This window comes from Tribolium madens, unplaced genomic scaffold (genome assembly GCF_015345945.1).
Source record: "Tribolium madens isolate multiple individuals breed KSU strain unplaced genomic scaffold, Tmad_KSU_1.1 Scaffold_91;HRSCAF=231;Tcas5.2_LG7, whole genome shotgun sequence".
Lineage (NCBI taxonomy): Eukaryota > Metazoa > Arthropoda > Insecta > Coleoptera > Tenebrionidae > Tribolium > Tribolium madens.
In genome coordinates, this window is record NW_025401063.1 from 7,507,338 (window position 1) to 7,524,564 (window position 17,227).

Below are 17,227 nucleotides of genomic sequence, written 5' to 3' on the forward strand. Positions count from 1 at the left end.
GGTACGAGGACGATGAGAGCTTTCCCTGTTGCTACTTCCTTAATTGCAAGGTACAAATTATATGTTTTAATAAATTAATTTTGTGATTGTTTTTCAATTACAGTAATTGTTCGCCTTTGATATTTTTAGGATTTTGTTCCGAAGTGTATAGTTTTGGTGCATATATTTTGCTATGCGCTTTCAGTTATATTTTAGCGTTTTTGGTAAATAGATTCGTTTATTTGCCAGTTTTATACAATTTGAATATTTCTACTTCTTATGAATATTTAGAAAAAAGATTTGATAGAAGATGTAGACGTTTGGCGTCTATCATTTTTATTACTAGTAGCTTCTTCTTTCTTTCTATGACGATGTATGCACCGGCTCTTGCCCTTTCTGCAGGTGTGAATTTAATAAGATTGCTTTTATTAGGGATAAAAACTGTTTTATACGTAGTTTCTGGTTTTAAGCTACATTTTCTCACACTCTTCGTTACTAGTATTTGCATTTTTTACACCAGTATTGGGGGCTTTAAAACTGTGATTTGGACAGATGTGCTTCAGTTTGTCGTATTAGCGACCACTTTGGTAATTGTTTTGGGACTAGGAATAAAATCGAAGGGTGGTTTAGTGGAGGTTTGGAATAAGGCTATCAATAGTGGAAGACTAAATATTTTTCAGTACCTATTTAATTGCATTGCAATTAAATTTATTATTTATTATTATTAATTTTAGATTTGATCTAAATCCAACAATTCATGACAGTTTCTGGGCCATAATAATTGGTTTCACAGTAAATCTCATTGCTATTACTTGCGTTGACCAAATTTATGTGCAGAAGATGCGGTCACTGCGCAGTTTTAAAGAGGCCACAAAGTAAGTAATATGAAATTTTGTTTTGTCTTAAACATTAAATGTAGAGCATTTGCTTGCTTTTTGATAGGCAATTATTTTGTGATTATTATTTACGTTTTGCTTGGATTGGCAATGTATGCTAGATATGCAAACTGTGATCCTTTCCGAGCAGGTTTTATAGAATCTCCAGACCAGTTACTACCCTATTTTGTCTTAGATCTTGGGAAAATGGTCCCAGGTGTATCTGGAATTTTCATTTCTTCATTTTTTTCTTCAAGCTTAAGGTCCATATACAAAATCATATGCTTTGCTCTATTTTTCCCCTTTTTTAGTGTTCAGTCAGCAATGTTAAACTCGGTCGCTGCCTCGATTTACTCTGATGTAATTAGTAAATTTTTAGGGAACATTTCAGAACGCAAAGCCGGTAATATTTTAAAACTCACTGTTCTTGGAGTAGGAATCGTGTGTGCTCTTCTGGTTCTCGTAATACACCAGACGGGCACAATATTTACTTTTGCTTTAATTTTATTGGGAGTGACATGTGGACCAATCTTGGGAGTATTTTCCTCCGGGCTACTTTTTCTAAAAGTTAACGCCACTGTAAGTTTGAAAATAATAATAAACAACATTTTAATAAATGTCATCAGGGAGCCTTTTATGGAACTATCTTTGCCCTTTTTCTTGGACTGAGTATAGCCTGTCCTGCCACTTACTACCAGATGAATAATATGATAAAACGTCCCTTAAAACCTATTTCAATCAGTGGATGTTTTTCATTCAACCAAACTACGCCAGCTACCTTTTGGCTGAATGAAACTACAAAGTTAGTATGATATTGATTGTATTTGTTTTATGTTCTACTTTTTTTAGTAATCCAGCCACCTTACACAAGCCACCATTTTTATTTCGAATTTCCTTTTTTTATTTTCCTGTTATTTGTGCTGGTATAGCTATAATTTCAGCTTTAATTATTAGTTATGTAACAAATAAAAACGATCCTTTAGTACAAAAGGAATTAATTAGTCCAATTTGTCGATTTTTACTAGATAAGAAAGAAAATGAACGTCATATATCTGTGAAATACTCAAATGTTGATACAATGTTAGTCAATCCCCTTGAGCTATATGATGCATACCTACGTAGTTCAGTCAGTGAATGATTAAAAAGGGATTGTAGGATACATGAGCAAGAACAAAATATTTGACTTCAGGGCTGTGTTTGGACCAACTCTAAGTTAAGTCAGTCCTCCCGCAGAGTCAGCAAAAAGGGGCCGTTTTATGGTTTCTCGCTTATACCTCGAGAACGGCACGTGTTGCGAAAAAAATCATTAAGTACTAAATTAAAGCTTATAAAATTAACTACAACAGATATCCACTAACAAATATCGTACCCTTTTTTGTTTCACTTTCACGTTAAAAATTCTGTTCCCGACCATGCATTCTACAACTTGTTCGTTGACTGGACTAACAATGGAAAAATTAATGTTATATATATATATATATTTTTTTTGAAAAATAAAAATAAAAATACCGTAATAATGTTCTTTATTGAAAAAAAAAAATTATTGTCCAATAATCCAGAGCATATTAATCCCCGCTCTCCCCAAATTAACTCTTCCTAACATTCCATGTTCTTGCTTGTTTACATGATATAAAAAGAACAAAATACTGTAAAATAAATTATTGTAACCCTGAAACATTTTTTTAAATTTTTTAATTCAAGTTTTTATTTATGTGTAAACTTCTACCTTGACCATTTCATAAACAGTTTCTCCCACTATTACTCGAAAATGTGGGGGTTTTTCAGATACTTGTTGGATAAAAAGGCTGTTTGGTGTTAGTGCAGGTAATTTATCCTTGCTTTTTATGTAATACAGACCACTGAATGGTTTTGTATCAGGCATACTTGGTAATGGCATTAGCTGAGTATCCAAGTATGAAGCAAACAAGTGCATTATGATCTAAAAATCGACAATAATTTTACACAAATACGTATTTTTCAATAATTACGGCTGAATCAGTCGGGAGTGAATCATCCCAATCTTTCCCGTTGTAGCAACTTCCTCCACTCCATTTAAAGTCACTCATACAACCCCCTTTAGCTAATTCCCTTATCCGTTTTTCTAAGTATTCCTGGTTGGAGGTAACTTCCAAAAAGGGTATCAAAGTTGGTAAACTTGGAATAAAGTGAGTCACATGTGCAACTTGCGCTGTCTTTCGAAGTCTGTCTAACCCAACTTGGCCAATTTTAATATCCGTCAGTCCATGTTTCTCAAAAGATTCATTAATATTATTAAATTCTTTTATCAGTCTTTCTAAAATGGTTTGGGAAATCCATTTGCGTAAATTTTCATTCCATTGGGTTAATGAAACTATATCAATATTAAGCCTTGACCAATGAGCCAAAGCGGAAGTTTGATATGCTGTAGGTGAACTTTTATTTTCAGTTTTATTTTTCGGACTACTTGAATTGAGATTAGCTAAAAAAATATGTTACTAAAGATTAGAACATAAATTGAAAACTCACTAGGAGATTGTGTCGCTAGTTGATAGGTACATCTTTTCAAAAAACTAGACATATCTTTGGCAGTCTTTGTTACAGGATGGCTCCAAAAAGAACTCAACAAATTTGAAGGTTGTTGTGTTTGATTGTTCAAGTTTTTAACACTCGTGTTTGCTTCAAACTCTTTTAAGTATGTATCTAAATCCTTCTCATCTTGGATAAATTCAATCCCCGATGTGTCCCTATATTGAATATTACTAATGGGGCTATCGGATGGGAATGAAGAAGGGTTAGGACCAGAAACTACTTTATGATAAGTCCAAGATGGTGATGACAGTGAGTAATTTAAACCTGAAACATTTATTGTATTTGAAATCAATGATTTTAACTAATCACTCACTATCATTGGGACTAGACCTCCAACTGTTTGCAGTCATATTCATTGGAGTACTAGACAATGGCGAATTTGGAGGACTAGGGCTGTTTGAAAATGAGTGTGAAGGTGTTTGAGCTGGCGTATGTATCTTATCAATAATTTTAAAATTAGGATCTAAAAAACACAATAAATATTCTACTTTGTTTTAACTCGCATGCAAACCTGAATCACTAATTCCCAACAACTTCTTCTGCTCCAAAGTGATTGGTATTGGTTCATTATTAAAATTTGAGATCATAATCTTTGCAGCATAAAACAAAATATTTATGGTTACTACAAGAGCAAACGCATATTTGATGTAATCATAAATATCGGTGTACAAAGGACATGAATTCGCTCTAAAAATTAGTAAATTAAAAAAGTTATTTGGTTATAACAGTAATTTGTTACATATCATAAAGAAGAACCGCAAGGATAAGGAGGTTTACGGAACCCCAGATAAAACTTTTACGAATAGTTCGCCGTGTTTTATTCACTGAGAGGCTCCGTTCTAATGCAAAAGAATTGTTGAAAACGTTACGATTTGGTCTAAAAATAATTGGATTGTTTTCTTTAAATTCAATGTTTTTTACTTACGTGCACACACTCATGGTTCTCACTATTGTTTATTTGCGTTTACAAATTTTTAATTAAGTCTTTTCATAGTAGTTTAATAAATAAACAACACAAGACACCGGCCCCACAAAATTAAAAACATAACCTCATTTCCTTAAACGCGCGCATTTGCATGGCGTCATATGCTCATATAACCCTAAGCCTTCCGAGTCTCATAAATCTATTATTTTATTAAACCCAAGACAAAAAATTTATAAAAAACACATAACAACTTCAGCTAATAATAATGATTTTTACGTGTTTGGAACTTGTTCTTTGGTGTTTTTACTCCACCAAAAAAGGTGAAAAAAGGGGAAAATCAAAACCTACTGTAAAATCAAACATTTTTATTTATAAATATAGAAAACTACATAATCATTTCTTAAATTTCTCTACAGTTTCTCCACGTCGTCTCTTATTCAAAGCATTTCTAGGATCATAAATTTCAAACCAATCATCATCCTTTCTATTGGCGTCTTTAGCCAATACTGGATTCTTGTCTTGAAAGCACAATCTATGCTTCAGCCTAAATTAAAAATAAATACAAAATTTCTATTGCATATTTATGGAATACGTACCATGCTTGTTCTTCTTCATTTTCTTCTTCATTCTCTTCTCCGTCTTTCATAGATTGCAATTTCTTTTTAAACTTTTCTAACAAATTCAATGTAAATTGTTCTCTTCCTGCTCCCTTTTTGGGTAAGGCATCTTTTTTATTTTTATATTTATCAAATTCATCTTTATACTCTTGTATTGTTTTATCTTCTTCAATCTTCTTCTCAGTTGCAATTTTATCCTCTTCCTTCTTCTTCAACTTATTTTTATGATACTCCTTTTTAACGTTTTGGATTTCTTTTTGAATTTCCTCACTGGAAATTAATCATAAACAAAAAAATAAATCCAATGGTCTCTTACTATTGTTTTTTCTTTTTCTCTCGTTTCTCTTCTTCCAAATATGACTCATAAGTATCTATTGGTTCAGCTGTGGTTGTAGAAATAGGAACAGGCTTCTTGTGCTCTCTTTTTAGCTTCTTCCTGATGTTCTCTAACTGTTCTTCTGGGTTAACTTCTTCCACGTCATCATTATCTTCCTCTTCCACTTCTTCCGTTTTAGAACTCAATTTAGGATCATCTTCAATTAAATTTAATTAAGAATATTTCAATACTATCATTCAAATATTATACCTAATACATCATGTGTAGATTTGCCTTTACCCACCAATTTCTCATTCACTCTTGTTGATTCTTCCTCGTCTTCCTCAGCCTCTTCTCCAAACGATAATAACTTAAAATTTCTGAAAAACTCATTTTACACCAAATGTACACAATTATTGTGTTATATACTTGACTCCAGGCTTCTTCTCTTTCTTTTTCTTTTCTTTCACCTCAACTTCCTTAAGCCTGGGTTGAATATCAGCAAAAGGATTGTTTAAAACTTCAGTTTTTATAATTTTATGAGGGTAAATAGGCCTTTCATCTCTTATTAACCCTTCTTCAAGTTTGAGCATATTATAAATAGTGTCTCCTGTAATTTTTCCAAAAATTGTATGTTTGTCTTGCAATTCAGGAGTAGCCCCCAGTGTGAAAAAAAACTGAGAGCTATTGTCGTCCTTTCCTCCATTTGCCATTGCCAACAACCCTCGTCGTGTAAATCGCAATCTTTGATGAAACTCATCCTTAAAGGGTTCCCCGTAGATAGACTCTCCTCCAGTTCCATCACCATTTGGATCACCTCCTTGAGCTATAAAACCCTTAACAACTCTGTGAAATATGGTGTTGTCGTAATAGCCCTCAAGACATAATTGGATAAAGTTGCGACAAGTTTTTGGAGTTTCTTTTGCCCACAATTCAACGTCTATGTCACCAACCGTTGTTTTTAATAAGACCTACAACGAAACATTGGATTGGGTTCGAAAGAAATTCGTTAAATACCTTTCCCGAAGTTGGGGGCTCCAAAATATAAACACTACTCATGTTAAATGTAAAGCAAACAACTTTAGAATGTTTTTATTTTGACAAATGTCAAACAGAATAAGAATGAGGTTAAGTTGGGACGTTGTGTTTAAAGTGCCACATTAAGTCACCTTAATCACAATTTAAATTTCTGCTTTTTTTTAACTAAATTTTGAAAATACAATTTAATAAAGGTAAAAAGTTTTTTAAAACGTTTTATTTATCTTAAAGTATAAATTTATTTTATGTTTATTTATATTTTTTTATTATTTATTTTTTAATTGCTTAATTTATTAATAAATTTTTTTAATAAATAGAAAATGAAACGTACAGTGATGGACAGTGAATTTCGTCCATCCAATTTCTGTGAATTCACAAAATTCACTGTAGTTTGTGCTTTATTGTCAGGTTGACTGACATTCAAATACGTATTGTCAAATTTAATCAAATTCGAACATGCCAGCAGTAAGTGCGTTTAATAAAATAAAAATTATCTCTCTGGTATAAGAAGGTATGTCTCAAAGACGTGTCTCCATACTTTTGGGCATACCAAGGACTACCATTTCAAAGGACAAAGGTAAAAAGTAGCAAGAATTATCGAGCCTTCTGTCAACATGACAAACGTTAATCAAAATTCTGAAACAAGGTTAGTAAAACCTAAAGACTAATTTACACTTTTAATCTGTCAAGGAAATTGGGTGGACGAAATTCACTGTCCATCACTGTACCTAAGATGCTTAAATTAAATTTTAAGTAGGAATTCAGAAAAATTGTCAATAAAAATGCGCGTTAATGTGAAATTAAAAAATAAGGTCAAATTCAAATTTTCTGGAATTTGACTTGAACTTTCTTCTTTATCATTGTTAGTTTTACATATGATTACAGTGACGTATAATCAGAAAATAAAAACTAAAGTAGATTAAATAGTAACTAATTGTTGTTTATTTTGTGTTGGGATATCAATATTGTCTGTCTATCAAAGACTTATCTAAATCAAATGTTCTCCAGATTAGAATATAAACGATTAATGTTGAATTAAATATATCGTTAAACTGTGTTAGCTTAAAAGTGAACTCTCAAATTCAAGTGTATATAACTAAAATTAGAATTAGTTCCTCATGTCTCTACTAAACGAGGAGAATCATCATCGAAGCTACAGCGCGTGTTTCACAGAAGATAACGTAATTCAGTGATAAAAGTTTACACAAAATTTTCACAGATAAGTGTTTTGTCTTATAAATATGAGTATTCACCTGTCTGGGATGACTTCCAAAACGTGTAATTAATATTATGTTATTGTTGATTGGATGCGGAGAGATATGTTGGAGTCTGGAACTTTTGTTGAAGGTAATGAATTGCTGATTTATTTGTTCAAATGTTTAGAGAATCTGCTCAAATTGTTATCAATTTAATTAACACAATATAAACAATTTCGAAAATTTGTTATTGTGTTATACCTAATTGGGTCAGAACATTCAATGAACTTGGACTGTAAAGAGCAATTTCTTTCGGTGTGTGTTTGCAATGGAACTATGTGGCAAAAGTGCAATTGGAATAAAAATTATTACGGTTTTACAAGGTAATGCGCGAATTCTATTCTGCGAACTTTATTTGGCTGGACAGGTTGGCATTATTTCAAAAGGATTATTTTATTGTGCGTTGTAAAATTAAACTCTTTTCTCTTGGCTTTATCTTCTACTAGTTATTATTTTATCGCACAATTAACATTTATATTTTATTTATTGATATCATATTATTCATTTTAATTATTTATTGTTCGCAAAGTGCATGATTTGAATAAATTTTAAAATAAATGTAAAGACGTTTTAAATTAAATTGTAACATAATATCTATTTTTTTATACTTTTCGTAACAACCCGTGGCAAGATGTTAATAGAATTTCATGGTCAATTTGAATTTGGAAAATTTTAAAAATTAAAATTATAGAAAAAAATACAATGTAACAGTCAGATGTGTCTGGTTCAACTTTATTATTTTTTGTACTTACGTGTTTGATGTCAAATAATTGAAAAGTAATCTAAATCTTACTAATTTTTTAAATCGATTAGAATTATTATTTGAGACTTGATTTACGCAAGATCTTTGTCAAATATTGATTGATTGGTTGTCTTGTACCTCTTTAATAAAATCGTTATAAATACGTGTGAATTTATGACTGTAATTATAAATTACAAAATGAATGTTAAACATGTTAAACAGTTCTGCGAATAAGTTGACCTGATACTGAACCTCTGAATAAAATTAAAAAATTTTTCTGAAATGATTTAATCAGAAATATCGTTAACTAATCAATAAATTGGCTTAAAGTGACTTAAATCAAACGATAAGTATTTACTAATTAGGGATATTAGGTAATTAAATAGAGTTCAGCTAAGACCCACTGTTTATCAAATGTGTGTATTTTATTTATTTAATTTTGTGAGAAAACATATTTTCACAATAGATAATGGACAAACTTAAAGTAAATATTATAAAATAATAGCAACATCGATCATCGACCGTAACAAAACAAATGTACGGAAAAAACCAAGACATTATAACAGACATATCGAAATAAATTTTAGCTGAGTGAGACTTGCATAAATATTGTTTTAAATATTTAACATTAGATAAGATATTATGGAAAACTCTTAGACGAAAAACAATTTTTTTAAATATAATAAAATGCTGTATAAAGCAGGAGAGACAGATATTAATTTAAATTTAATTAATTGCTTAATGAAACTTTAAGATATCTAAAATCAGGGGATGATATATACTCGTATTTTGGATTTATGAGATTTGTGTCAAGTTTTTCTGAGAAATTCTGATTATCAAACTGGTTTAAACTGCGACTCAATATTTGGTTTTAATTGTATTTTTATGTTTTATCTATATATTTTGTTTATATTGAATATATTATTTTACATTTTTAAGGCTGAGAGGATTAAGAAATTAGAGGTAATAAAACTTATAAAAAACAATGGTTTATTATTATGTTTTATTTTTGGATTTATTTATTAAACGTTTACATAAACTCAGATTTGGAGCTTTTTGCAAATATATTAATCTTTATTTGACTACTAGGTGCCTATAATAAAATATTAGCTAAGTTCTGGAAAAGTGTTATTTTATTGTGGAGAAGTATTGTATTTTTTTGCAAATCAATCAATAATTTAGAGTGTGAGAAAACCGTTTTATCTGAAAGGTGTGTAAATTTTGCAAATTGCGTCAAAGCAGTGTAAAATAAGTGGATAATGTTTTAATCTGTAACTGTAATACTGACGCACTTATATAAGTTGTTTAATTTTGTCCCAGAGTAAAGTTCACTTATTTCTTTTATGAAACGAGATAAAAACTTACTTTTAAATAAATCAAGGTGATTTTATTTACAGAGTGCCCTTTAAATCATAATCAATGTAAAAAGCGTCCAACTACTTTTAAAGGCCCTCTGCGCTTAATCAGACTGTGTGTATTGGGCATTTTTCTTCCAACTTTACTTATAGCGCTTCCTTTATACATGAGATACCATGTCTATGGTCATCAACTTTATCCTTTGGCAATGTCAGATATGAGACTTTTGGATAACAAAGTTTCAACAACTTGGTGTCAAGTAAATATTCATTTACTATCTCTAAACAATGAAACAATTTCAAGATTTTTTAGAGACAATTAGTCAAAGTCAACACGACTTTCAATGCATTCCTGTTAAACAATCCACCCACTTTATCAACCCAATTGAAACCATTGAAAATGGTTCGCCATTTAAACCTAGAAGATGACACAAAAGAATATTGGGGATTCTATCTCTTGCAAGGCTCTTCAGTAACAGTTTCGACTTGTGTAAGGTATAAATATTTTAAGCTTGTATCTTTGAATACTAATTTGACTTCAGATGGCCTGGAGCCTCTTTAATTGTGATCAGAGGACACAAACACCTACACGAATGTGCCTATATTGGAGACAATTCCTCGGAAGAACTAGACGAATTGATGAAAGCAATACGGGAGGAAAGTTACGTTCCACCTAAACCTAAGCCCAAACCTAAACAAAATAGTACAAATGCTCGAACTAATGAGCCTGAAATGATGAAACGTCACAGACCAGACGTGAAATTTCATCACCCTGTTCACAAAAACAGCAGCGAAAGTCACACAATTAAAAAAACAGTGGACGAAGCTGATATCACCGATCCTAAAATGTTGCAACCGATTTTAGATTTACTTCAAGTGAAGACGAAGAAAAAACACAAACCTACACCCAAGGAAAACCATACGCACGTCTATAGAAATTCTACAATTGCCAAAGACGAGACCAAAAATATCAAAATAGAAGCTCCGCATTTCGAAAAAACTAAATCACAAGAGGCTTTTGATGATATTATGATGAGGTTGCAAGGTTTGGGTAATAAAACTAATTCGATTTTGGATAGACTTAATAAGAAGTTTAATGGCAAAAACGAAACTAGTGATGAGACAAGTGACCAAAAGTTTGATGTGAAAGGTAGACATTATTCAAAACCTGCGGTCAATTTTGATGACAATATTGACAGGGCCAGGAGAAGACGACGACAAATCTCGATTTCGAACGCCATGAAATCGAATTTTACCGAAGACGATGAAGAACGGAATTTAGCAATGGAAGAAGTGAGTAATGTATTATTTGTCTACCAAGTGTTTTAACAATTTTTAAGGGTTTTGTTCCTGATGGGATTGCTGACCATAGAGGCACAGTCAATGAGACAACTTTGAACGACTACAGCAACAGTGAATTTTGGTCATCATTTTCAAGCTCTGAGGAAGCTCTTTTAAACTGTGCTGGTTTAATCCTCAATCTACCCCTAACCCCTCATCACAACTGTGTCCCAGAATTGACAGAAGAACAAGCTGAAGAAACATATCTTGCAAATACCATCACTTACAAGTAAAGTTAGTGTTAATGTTTGTTATTACATTTAAACAAATTTTTCAGAGTTCCTGTAAATGGTTACTATTTTTTTGTGTTCAATAGCGAAAATGAAGTGCAAACGAACTACATTCGTGTTCAATTCCACCTGAATAAGGCCGTTTACAACGTTTCAAACGCGGTATCGACTTGCTTGAACAGTTCTGCCGCGTGTGCGATGGACTTGAAGTTTTTCTCGTCGGAAAAACTAGTGATGGAATTGCCAGTTAAAGAAAATGGTAATCTTTGGAATGAAGAATTCGTTGTGATATCTGAATGTGAACCACGAACCGCTATTTATGCAATATGTGTGATAGCTGTACCTGTTCTTGTGATACTTTTTGCATTTTCGTGATGAATAAAATATTTCTGGATTTTTGCGTTTTGTTTTATTTACAATTTTATTCATGGGAAAAAGATGGGACTTTTCCTTTAATCCTAAGCATAATTTGTTGGACACGCGTTTTTAATCCCTCTTCGAAATTAATTGAGTCGGGCGACGAGAAGATCGGATTACTGATTAAAAATATTAGGGGTGAATCTTTAAGCGCATCAGCGGTTTTTTGATAATAAAACGGTCATCAGCATAGTAATTGTTGCAAACGTGGGACACAAAATATTTAAATAATAATAATTTGTTATAAACAATACTAAAAATTTGAATATACAGAGTTTCATTATCTACTTAACTTGTATTAGTGTTCAAATAATCATAATCTTTTAACAAGAATAACAGTACGAATTAGGTTGAGTCCTTTGGGACTATTGACAGAGTGACAAAGGCATCACCCCTTGTTGACTTGTGCCCCTCCCTAATTTAGCTTGCCATAGGGATGCGTCAAAACAACTTTTGTTGTCACATTAAGCTCGAGTGATCATGAAAATTGAATTAAACGCATGATTTAAATCGACCTCTGATGACTGTGGGAATTATTTACCTCTCGTTAAAAAAGTGTAGTTTTTAGACTGGGGGCTGTTTCATTTTCTTTGTATGAAAAATCATAATGAGTAAAAAGTCACCCAAAGTGGTTCCCAGCACGTTTTATTTATAAGGGTGTTTTTGGGCCACGTGCGCATGCCACACGGCCTAATATGCCCATAAAAAGCATATTAGCTTTGAAGCTAAAGTCGCTGATCAAAAATGATTGTAATCTCAGTTTTTTTTTTCATTTATGATGAAATGTGTTTTAATATTTTACTGGTTTGTGGGTGGTATTTCAATAATATTATTTGATACGGGACTGCAGCTTTATTATGTAATGGATCGACCCTTAGAGAGTCTGGAGGAGGGAGACATTGGATTTGGGGGCGGTTCTAGCGTTATCTCACAGTTGCAGGTATGTTTGACTTTACACTTGGAAAAACATCAATTGTGTACTTAGTGAGAACGAGCAGAGCCGTCTTTCGGGTAAACTAAAATCAATATTTGAGTTGTATGCAATTCAATAATTTTTATTGATCAAATGAAGAATAGAAAAGAAATATACCGAACTAAATTTGCATTTTCAATTATCAGAATTAAATAATACTTTAAATAAAATTTTAACAAATGTTTTACAACATATGGAAACGCAAATATTCAGTTAGAGTAATACAGTTTTATAATACTAATAATTTAATTCTGTAGTCCTAAGACAATAAAAATGACCTGCATTATATGAAATTTAAGGATAATTTAAGTAATCTTGAGATTACTATCTTATTTCTCGAGTTTTTGAGATTTTTGCAGGTAAAAGTAGTGGTTTTGCTACAATAAATGATTACAGGATTCCTATATTAAGTATTTTTTTACTGTGATATTTACTTTCGAATCTAATTAAAGTTATGTTATATTTTTTCTCACTTCTAAAATAAATATTTCCGTAGTCTGAAATTTATAATTAGGGTCCAAGAGCAAAGACGATATTTTTATACAGGGTGCGCCAGAACTCGCGCCCCAGAGAAAATTTTCAAGTAAGCTAACATATCAGAAACATGAAAAAAATGTTTAAAAAATTCTATCTGTCAAAAAATTTTGACATTTATTTTTTGACAGTTGACATTTTTTTATATCTATTTAATGATACTGATGATCTTGTATATGTTTTTTTACAATTATTTAGTAAATGGACAAAAATTTTGCCAATAAAAGCCACAAATAACATTGAACAGAGTTACAATTTAGGATATAGCTTCCTTGTTTCCTCTTTTAATAGCCTATAGCAAAAAAACTTGGAAATTTATTTTTCCAACAGAAATAAAGAGTCAAAGTGCAAACTTTAAACCCTCATAACTTAGAAATTTTTATAGATAAAATTTTTTTAACATTTTTTACATGTTCCTGGTATCTTAACTTATATGGCATTTTTCTCTGGGGCGCGAGTTCTGGCGCACCCTGTATACAGAAGGAACCTGTAATCTAAGTGTTCTCTTTTTCATTAAAAAAATGAAAATTATTTTTTGATAAATGACAGAATTTTTTTATGGTCTTGTTACAAGGTTTATAAAGGTAATGTATAATGAAAGAAGTGGACAGCAATATGTGTTGCCTATTGATAGGCATTTTTCTACATGCCTTTAACTTTTTATATGTAGAAAAGATTAAATTATATTAAAGTTTGGTAATCAATAATAAAATGTAATACGTTTTAAAAATGCTTGTATTATAATTATGACAAAAAAAGGAAATTTGTTTTTTTATTTTTCGACACTGTCAAAATTTACGGTTTTTCTCCCGTGCAAGGAAGTTTTGCTAACTGTTTGGCATTTCTCAATACGAAACGGCAGATTATGTTTAACAGATTTAAAGCCGTGTTGAGTCTAATTCGAAGAATAAAATGTTGTATTCAACTCATTTTAGTGTAAATCGGACGTTTTATTCCACTTGGTGAACTAATACGTCCGATTTACACTCATAAATAACTATAGTGAATTATATTTTGTTGAAAATTTTTTTTTAGAAATAATATGTTGTCCAACTCTTATAATGTAACTAATATATGAAGCGAATAAATAACCTACTCATTTTTTGGAAAAACTAATTGATGAATGACAAAATACTATAAAAATGTGATTACCAAGAATAAAATTTTACAAAATATTATTCTTTTGATTTTGAGTTCTACAAAATTTCATTTTTTTTTAAATAGTGACTCACTATAAAACCATTATTCTCATAAAGGTTATTATTTAAGAATTCAACTATCTACTTCATATTTAATAATTCTTTTTTTACATCAATTGCAATTTTGACAAAAAAAATCGCATAACTCAAAAACAAAACAAAAGTTCGTTATCAAAATATGATCACATTTTTTATATTACTTTAAATTATATTAATTATTATTTTCTAGAGCCAAATGATTAAAAAAAACCGCTTGGTTCCATATTTTGTACTCATCCTGTTTAAATTTTGCACTTTGATTCTATTTATTTCTGTTGGAAAAATAATCTTCCAAACAAGGAAGCTGTATGTCAAATTGTAACTCTGTTTAATGTTTGTGATTTTTATTGGCAATTTTTTTTACCTTTACTGAATAATTGTAAACAAAAACATATACAAAACCATCAGTATCATTAAATAGACGTAAAAAAAATGTTAAATGATAAAAAAAATGTCAAAATTTTTTAACAGATAGAATTTTTTAAACATTTTTTCCATGTTCCTGGTGTTTTATCTTACTAGAAATTTTTCTCTAGGGAGCGAGTTCTGACACACCTCTATATTGATTTCCAATAAACAAAATAAATGTTTATTTTGGTTCTTTTATGTTAAAGGCAGTAAGTTTTTACTTTTTGTCTTAGGTATAAGAAAAATATCGAAAAACTCATTAAAGACATAAAAATACCAAAGGTAGGTAGGTATAGGTACTCTTGTTTAGCTTGTTTCATATTACTGTTCTAAAATCTATTTTACTTGAATTGTTGACTAAAATGTTAAGGGAGAAAAAATTCAAAAAATTGAAACTCATCACGGTAGGTAATATCCTTTCTTTCTTACTATGATAACAAATTATTACCTATAAGGTGATAAGTGACAACAATGATAACGTAGGTGTGTAAAATGATAATAAATAATAAATATTTTGTAAATATTTGTACTATAGCTGTCTAAGATGTGAAATTTTGATGAATAAACTTGAAATTAAAATACTTTTGAGCTTAGAACTTGTGACTCAGTTGAAGTATTTATCTGCGTTTAAATTTAAGAAAAACACACTTTTTTATTTTTTTTATTTTATGTATTACCTTTAATGATTTAGTCACTTGAAGCAGTGAAATTAATTTGGTGCGTCGGTGTAAATAAATTACAAGTTTCATAAGCAATATAATTGACTAGTCTTGTATGAAACTAATACAAGAACTTTAAATCAACTATCTATGTACATATAAATTATTACAAAGCAGTGTTTTTTAACACTTTGCCCTGCAAAATTAGCATGACTATGAAATTTTTTAACGGATTAAAACAAGGACTTGTTTTATTTATTTTGATATGTGGATTATTATGATTCAAAATAATCGCTACTTTACAAATCACAAGATAAATAAAACCACAATTTGTTTCCTGGCGTTGTAATTTTTTATTGTCCACAAAAATATACTTGTCACCCTTACGCATTATCGGGGTGGAGCTCTAGCCAACTTCCCGCCTATCCCGCATATTTGCCGAAGTCATTGGTCCAGGCGGGGGTGGCTACTGAGGGAGATAACACTCTCGCAACAGGATATGTGGCCGATATTCAACATTGTAGCTTTGATCATTTCCGTTCCAACTTCCAAGATAATTAGCTGTTGTCTTTTCAACAATTAATTCAGAAAACTGTATCGTGATTTGTGGTCAAGTGCAAATGTGAAACTGTGTAATGGTGAGTAATGCGGTTTCGGTGACCTCCTAGGAAATTTTCTTACGACAATGCAACTCTTAGCCTATGATAACTGATATGGAATGGGCCGCAGATGGGGACAACACGGACTATAGCACTTCGTCGTCACCGATAGTGAGGCGGCCCCAGCAAAACCCAGATCCGGACTCGCTTTCCGACGAGGATGATTTTTCCGATGAGTTTTCAGTTATTGATAGCGATGATGAGAAGCAGCGGGCATTTCCGCCACATCACATTCTCCAGGTGGGCCGAAAAACAACAAAAAGTGGAACACTATAATAATAATTGTAGACTCCGGTGGAAATCCCAACTAGGGGAGTGGTCAAAAAAATCTTCACAAACAGCAGAGAACGTTGGAGACAACAAAACGTAAGTGGAGCGTTTGCTGAATTACGAAAACTTGTCCCAACCCATCCGCCCGATAAAAAGTTGTCCAAGAACGAAATTTTACGCATGGCAATTAGGTGCTTATAAAGTTTGCGAAATTAATTTGATTAATTATTTTGTAACATTTAGGTATATAAGATTGTTGAGTAATGTTTTGGAATGGCAACAAAGCCATGAAGGTCCCATCCAGGTGAAATGTGAGGACTCTCTCTTTATTAGCCGTCATCCGTCTTCTATTTCCGGGCAACAGTCGTTACGCATGAGGGCTCGTCTCCGAAGAAGCAGTTTACCATCTCAACCGCTTCCTCTTTGTGATAGGAATGGAAACAATCTCTTAATGATAGCACCCAACAACCATCTACCATTGAGAAAAATGAATATCTTTATTGATATTAGTACCAGGACTAATGGCAAAATTAAAATTGAACAAGAAGACGTGTCGAAGGAGAAAGAAGAAGAAAATAAAGAAAAGCAACATCACAAAGAATAAAATAAATACTACTTGTTAAGATGTAGTACCTGCTTAATTTTCTAATTATTTCCCTTATTGTTTCGTGTTCATTTTCTTGTACTAAAAGGTAAAATAAACGTTTGTGCAATACCTCGAACTTATGTTTACATTCTTGCCCAATGTCGAAAATGTGTGAGTATTTCGATATTAAAGAAAAAACAATACAACATCCTGTTATTTAACTTTCGTTATCGCAGGCTTC

General features: G+C 31.4%; 5 protein-coding genes across 7 annotated transcripts; 3 read left to right on the top strand and 2 right to left on the bottom strand.

Annotated features, from left to right (window-relative positions):
• Positions 1-12: 12 nt before the first annotated feature.
• Positions 13-1,346, top strand: LOC123011802 (sodium-coupled monocarboxylate transporter 1-like). Its single transcript, XM_044409438.1, has 6 exons — positions 13-50; positions 104-381; positions 436-658; positions 714-854; positions 1,051-1,117; positions 1,166-1,346. Exons 1-6 carry the CDS (start codon positions 13-15, stop codon positions 1,211-1,213), a joined length of 795 nt encoding a protein of 264 aa, XP_044265373.1. The 3' UTR covers positions 1,214-1,346.
• Positions 1,347-2,360: 1,014 nt separating this feature from the next.
• On the bottom strand, positions 2,361-4,489 carry LOC123011495 (transmembrane protein 209). The gene is made up of 8 exons (XM_044408944.1): positions 4,348-4,489; positions 4,162-4,299; positions 3,934-4,109; positions 3,736-3,885; positions 3,360-3,686; positions 2,843-3,312; positions 2,581-2,793; positions 2,361-2,523 (listed from the first exon to the last, which is right to left on the bottom strand). Exons 1-8 carry the CDS (start codon positions 4,359-4,361, stop codon positions 2,395-2,397), a joined length of 1,617 nt encoding a protein of 538 aa, XP_044264879.1. The 5' UTR covers positions 4,362-4,489; the 3' UTR covers positions 2,361-2,394.
• A 206-nt stretch (positions 4,490-4,695) lies between these two features.
• Positions 4,696-6,475, bottom strand: LOC123011038 (spliceosome-associated protein CWC27 homolog). Its single transcript, XM_044408299.1, has 6 exons — positions 6,298-6,475; positions 5,710-6,251; positions 5,551-5,660; positions 5,281-5,497; positions 4,944-5,234; positions 4,696-4,891 (listed from the first exon to the last, which is right to left on the bottom strand). The coding sequence occupies exons 1-6, from the start codon at positions 6,337-6,339 to the stop codon at positions 4,741-4,743; spliced, it is 1,353 nt and encodes a 450-aa protein (XP_044264234.1). The 5' UTR covers positions 6,340-6,475; the 3' UTR covers positions 4,696-4,740.
• Positions 6,476-7,262: 787 nt separating this feature from the next.
• LOC123010618 lies at positions 7,263-11,641 on the top strand. Of its 3 annotated transcripts, none has more exons than XM_044407651.1 (6): positions 7,263-7,665; positions 9,714-9,931; positions 9,985-10,166; positions 10,214-10,964; positions 11,012-11,241; positions 11,290-11,641. In XM_044407651.1, the coding sequence occupies exons 1-6, from the start codon at positions 7,626-7,628 to the stop codon at positions 11,615-11,617; spliced, it is 1,749 nt and encodes a 582-aa protein (XP_044263586.1). In that variant the 5' UTR covers positions 7,263-7,625; the 3' UTR covers positions 11,618-11,641. The 3 variants fall into 3 exon arrangements, with proteins under 3 accessions (XP_044263586.1, XP_044263587.1, XP_044263585.1); XM_044407652.1 differs by lacking the exon at positions 7,263-7,665 and adding an exon at positions 7,689-7,897 and having other exon boundaries at positions 11,012-11,246; positions 11,329-11,468; XM_044407650.1 differs by lacking the exon at positions 7,263-7,665 and adding an exon at positions 7,690-7,897.
• Positions 11,642-15,977: 4,336 nt separating this feature from the next.
• LOC123011300 (protein lyl-1) lies at positions 15,978-17,116 on the top strand. Its single transcript, XM_044408671.1, has 4 exons — positions 15,978-16,109; positions 16,170-16,370; positions 16,419-16,591; positions 16,644-17,116. Exons 1-4 carry the CDS (start codon positions 16,107-16,109, stop codon positions 17,002-17,004), a joined length of 738 nt encoding a protein of 245 aa, XP_044264606.1. The 5' UTR covers positions 15,978-16,106; the 3' UTR covers positions 17,005-17,116.
• The last annotated feature ends 111 nt before the right edge of the window (positions 17,117-17,227 follow it).

Bases quoted from the DNA above. Each gene is read 5' to 3' on its own strand.
- LOC123011038 (XM_044408299.1), bottom strand. From the start codon at position 6,339: ATGAGTAGTGTTTATATTTTGGAGCCCCCAACTTCGGGAAAG. The intron at 6,252-6,297 runs GTATTTAACGAA...GTTTCGTTGTAG, and splicing joins AGCCCCCAACTTCGGGAAAG to GTCTTATTAAAAACAACGGT. The intron at 5,498-5,550 runs GTATAATATTTG...ATTTAATTGAAG, and splicing joins ATCTACACATGATGTATTAG to ATGATCCTAAATTGAGTTCT.
- LOC123011300 (XM_044408671.1), top strand. The intron at 16,371-16,418 runs GTGGGCCGAAAA...TAATAATTGTAG, and splicing joins CGCCACATCACATTCTCCAG to ACTCCGGTGGAAATCCCAAC. The intron at 16,592-16,643 runs GTGCTTATAAAG...TGTAACATTTAG, and splicing joins ATTTTACGCATGGCAATTAG to GTATATAAGATTGTTGAGTA.
- LOC123011802 (XM_044409438.1), top strand. From the start codon at position 13: ATGAGAGCTTTCCCTGTTGCTACTTCCTTAATTGCAAG. The intron at 51-103 runs GTACAAATTATA...TTTCAATTACAG, and splicing joins GCTACTTCCTTAATTGCAAG to TAATTGTTCGCCTTTGATAT. The intron at 382-435 runs GTGTGAATTTAA...TTTTATACGTAG, and splicing joins GGCTCTTGCCCTTTCTGCAG to TTTCTGGTTTTAAGCTACAT.
- LOC123010618 (XM_044407650.1), top strand. From the start codon at position 7,843: ATGGAACTATGTGGCAAAAGTGCAATTGGAATAAAAATTATTACGGTT. The intron at 10,965-11,011 runs GTGAGTAATGTA...ACAATTTTTAAG, and splicing joins GGAATTTAGCAATGGAAGAA to GGTTTTGTTCCTGATGGGAT. The intron at 11,242-11,289 runs GTAAAGTTAGTG...CAAATTTTTCAG, and splicing joins GCAAATACCATCACTTACAA to AGTTCCTGTAAATGGTTACT.
- LOC123011495 (XM_044408944.1), bottom strand. The intron at 3,886-3,933 runs GTTTGCATGCGA...TGTGTTTTTTAG, and splicing joins GTTGGGAATTAGTGATTCAG to ATCCTAATTTTAAAATTATT. The intron at 3,687-3,735 runs GTGAGTGATTAG...TAAATGTTTCAG, and splicing joins GAGGTCTAGTCCCAATGATA to GTTTAAATTACTCACTGTCA.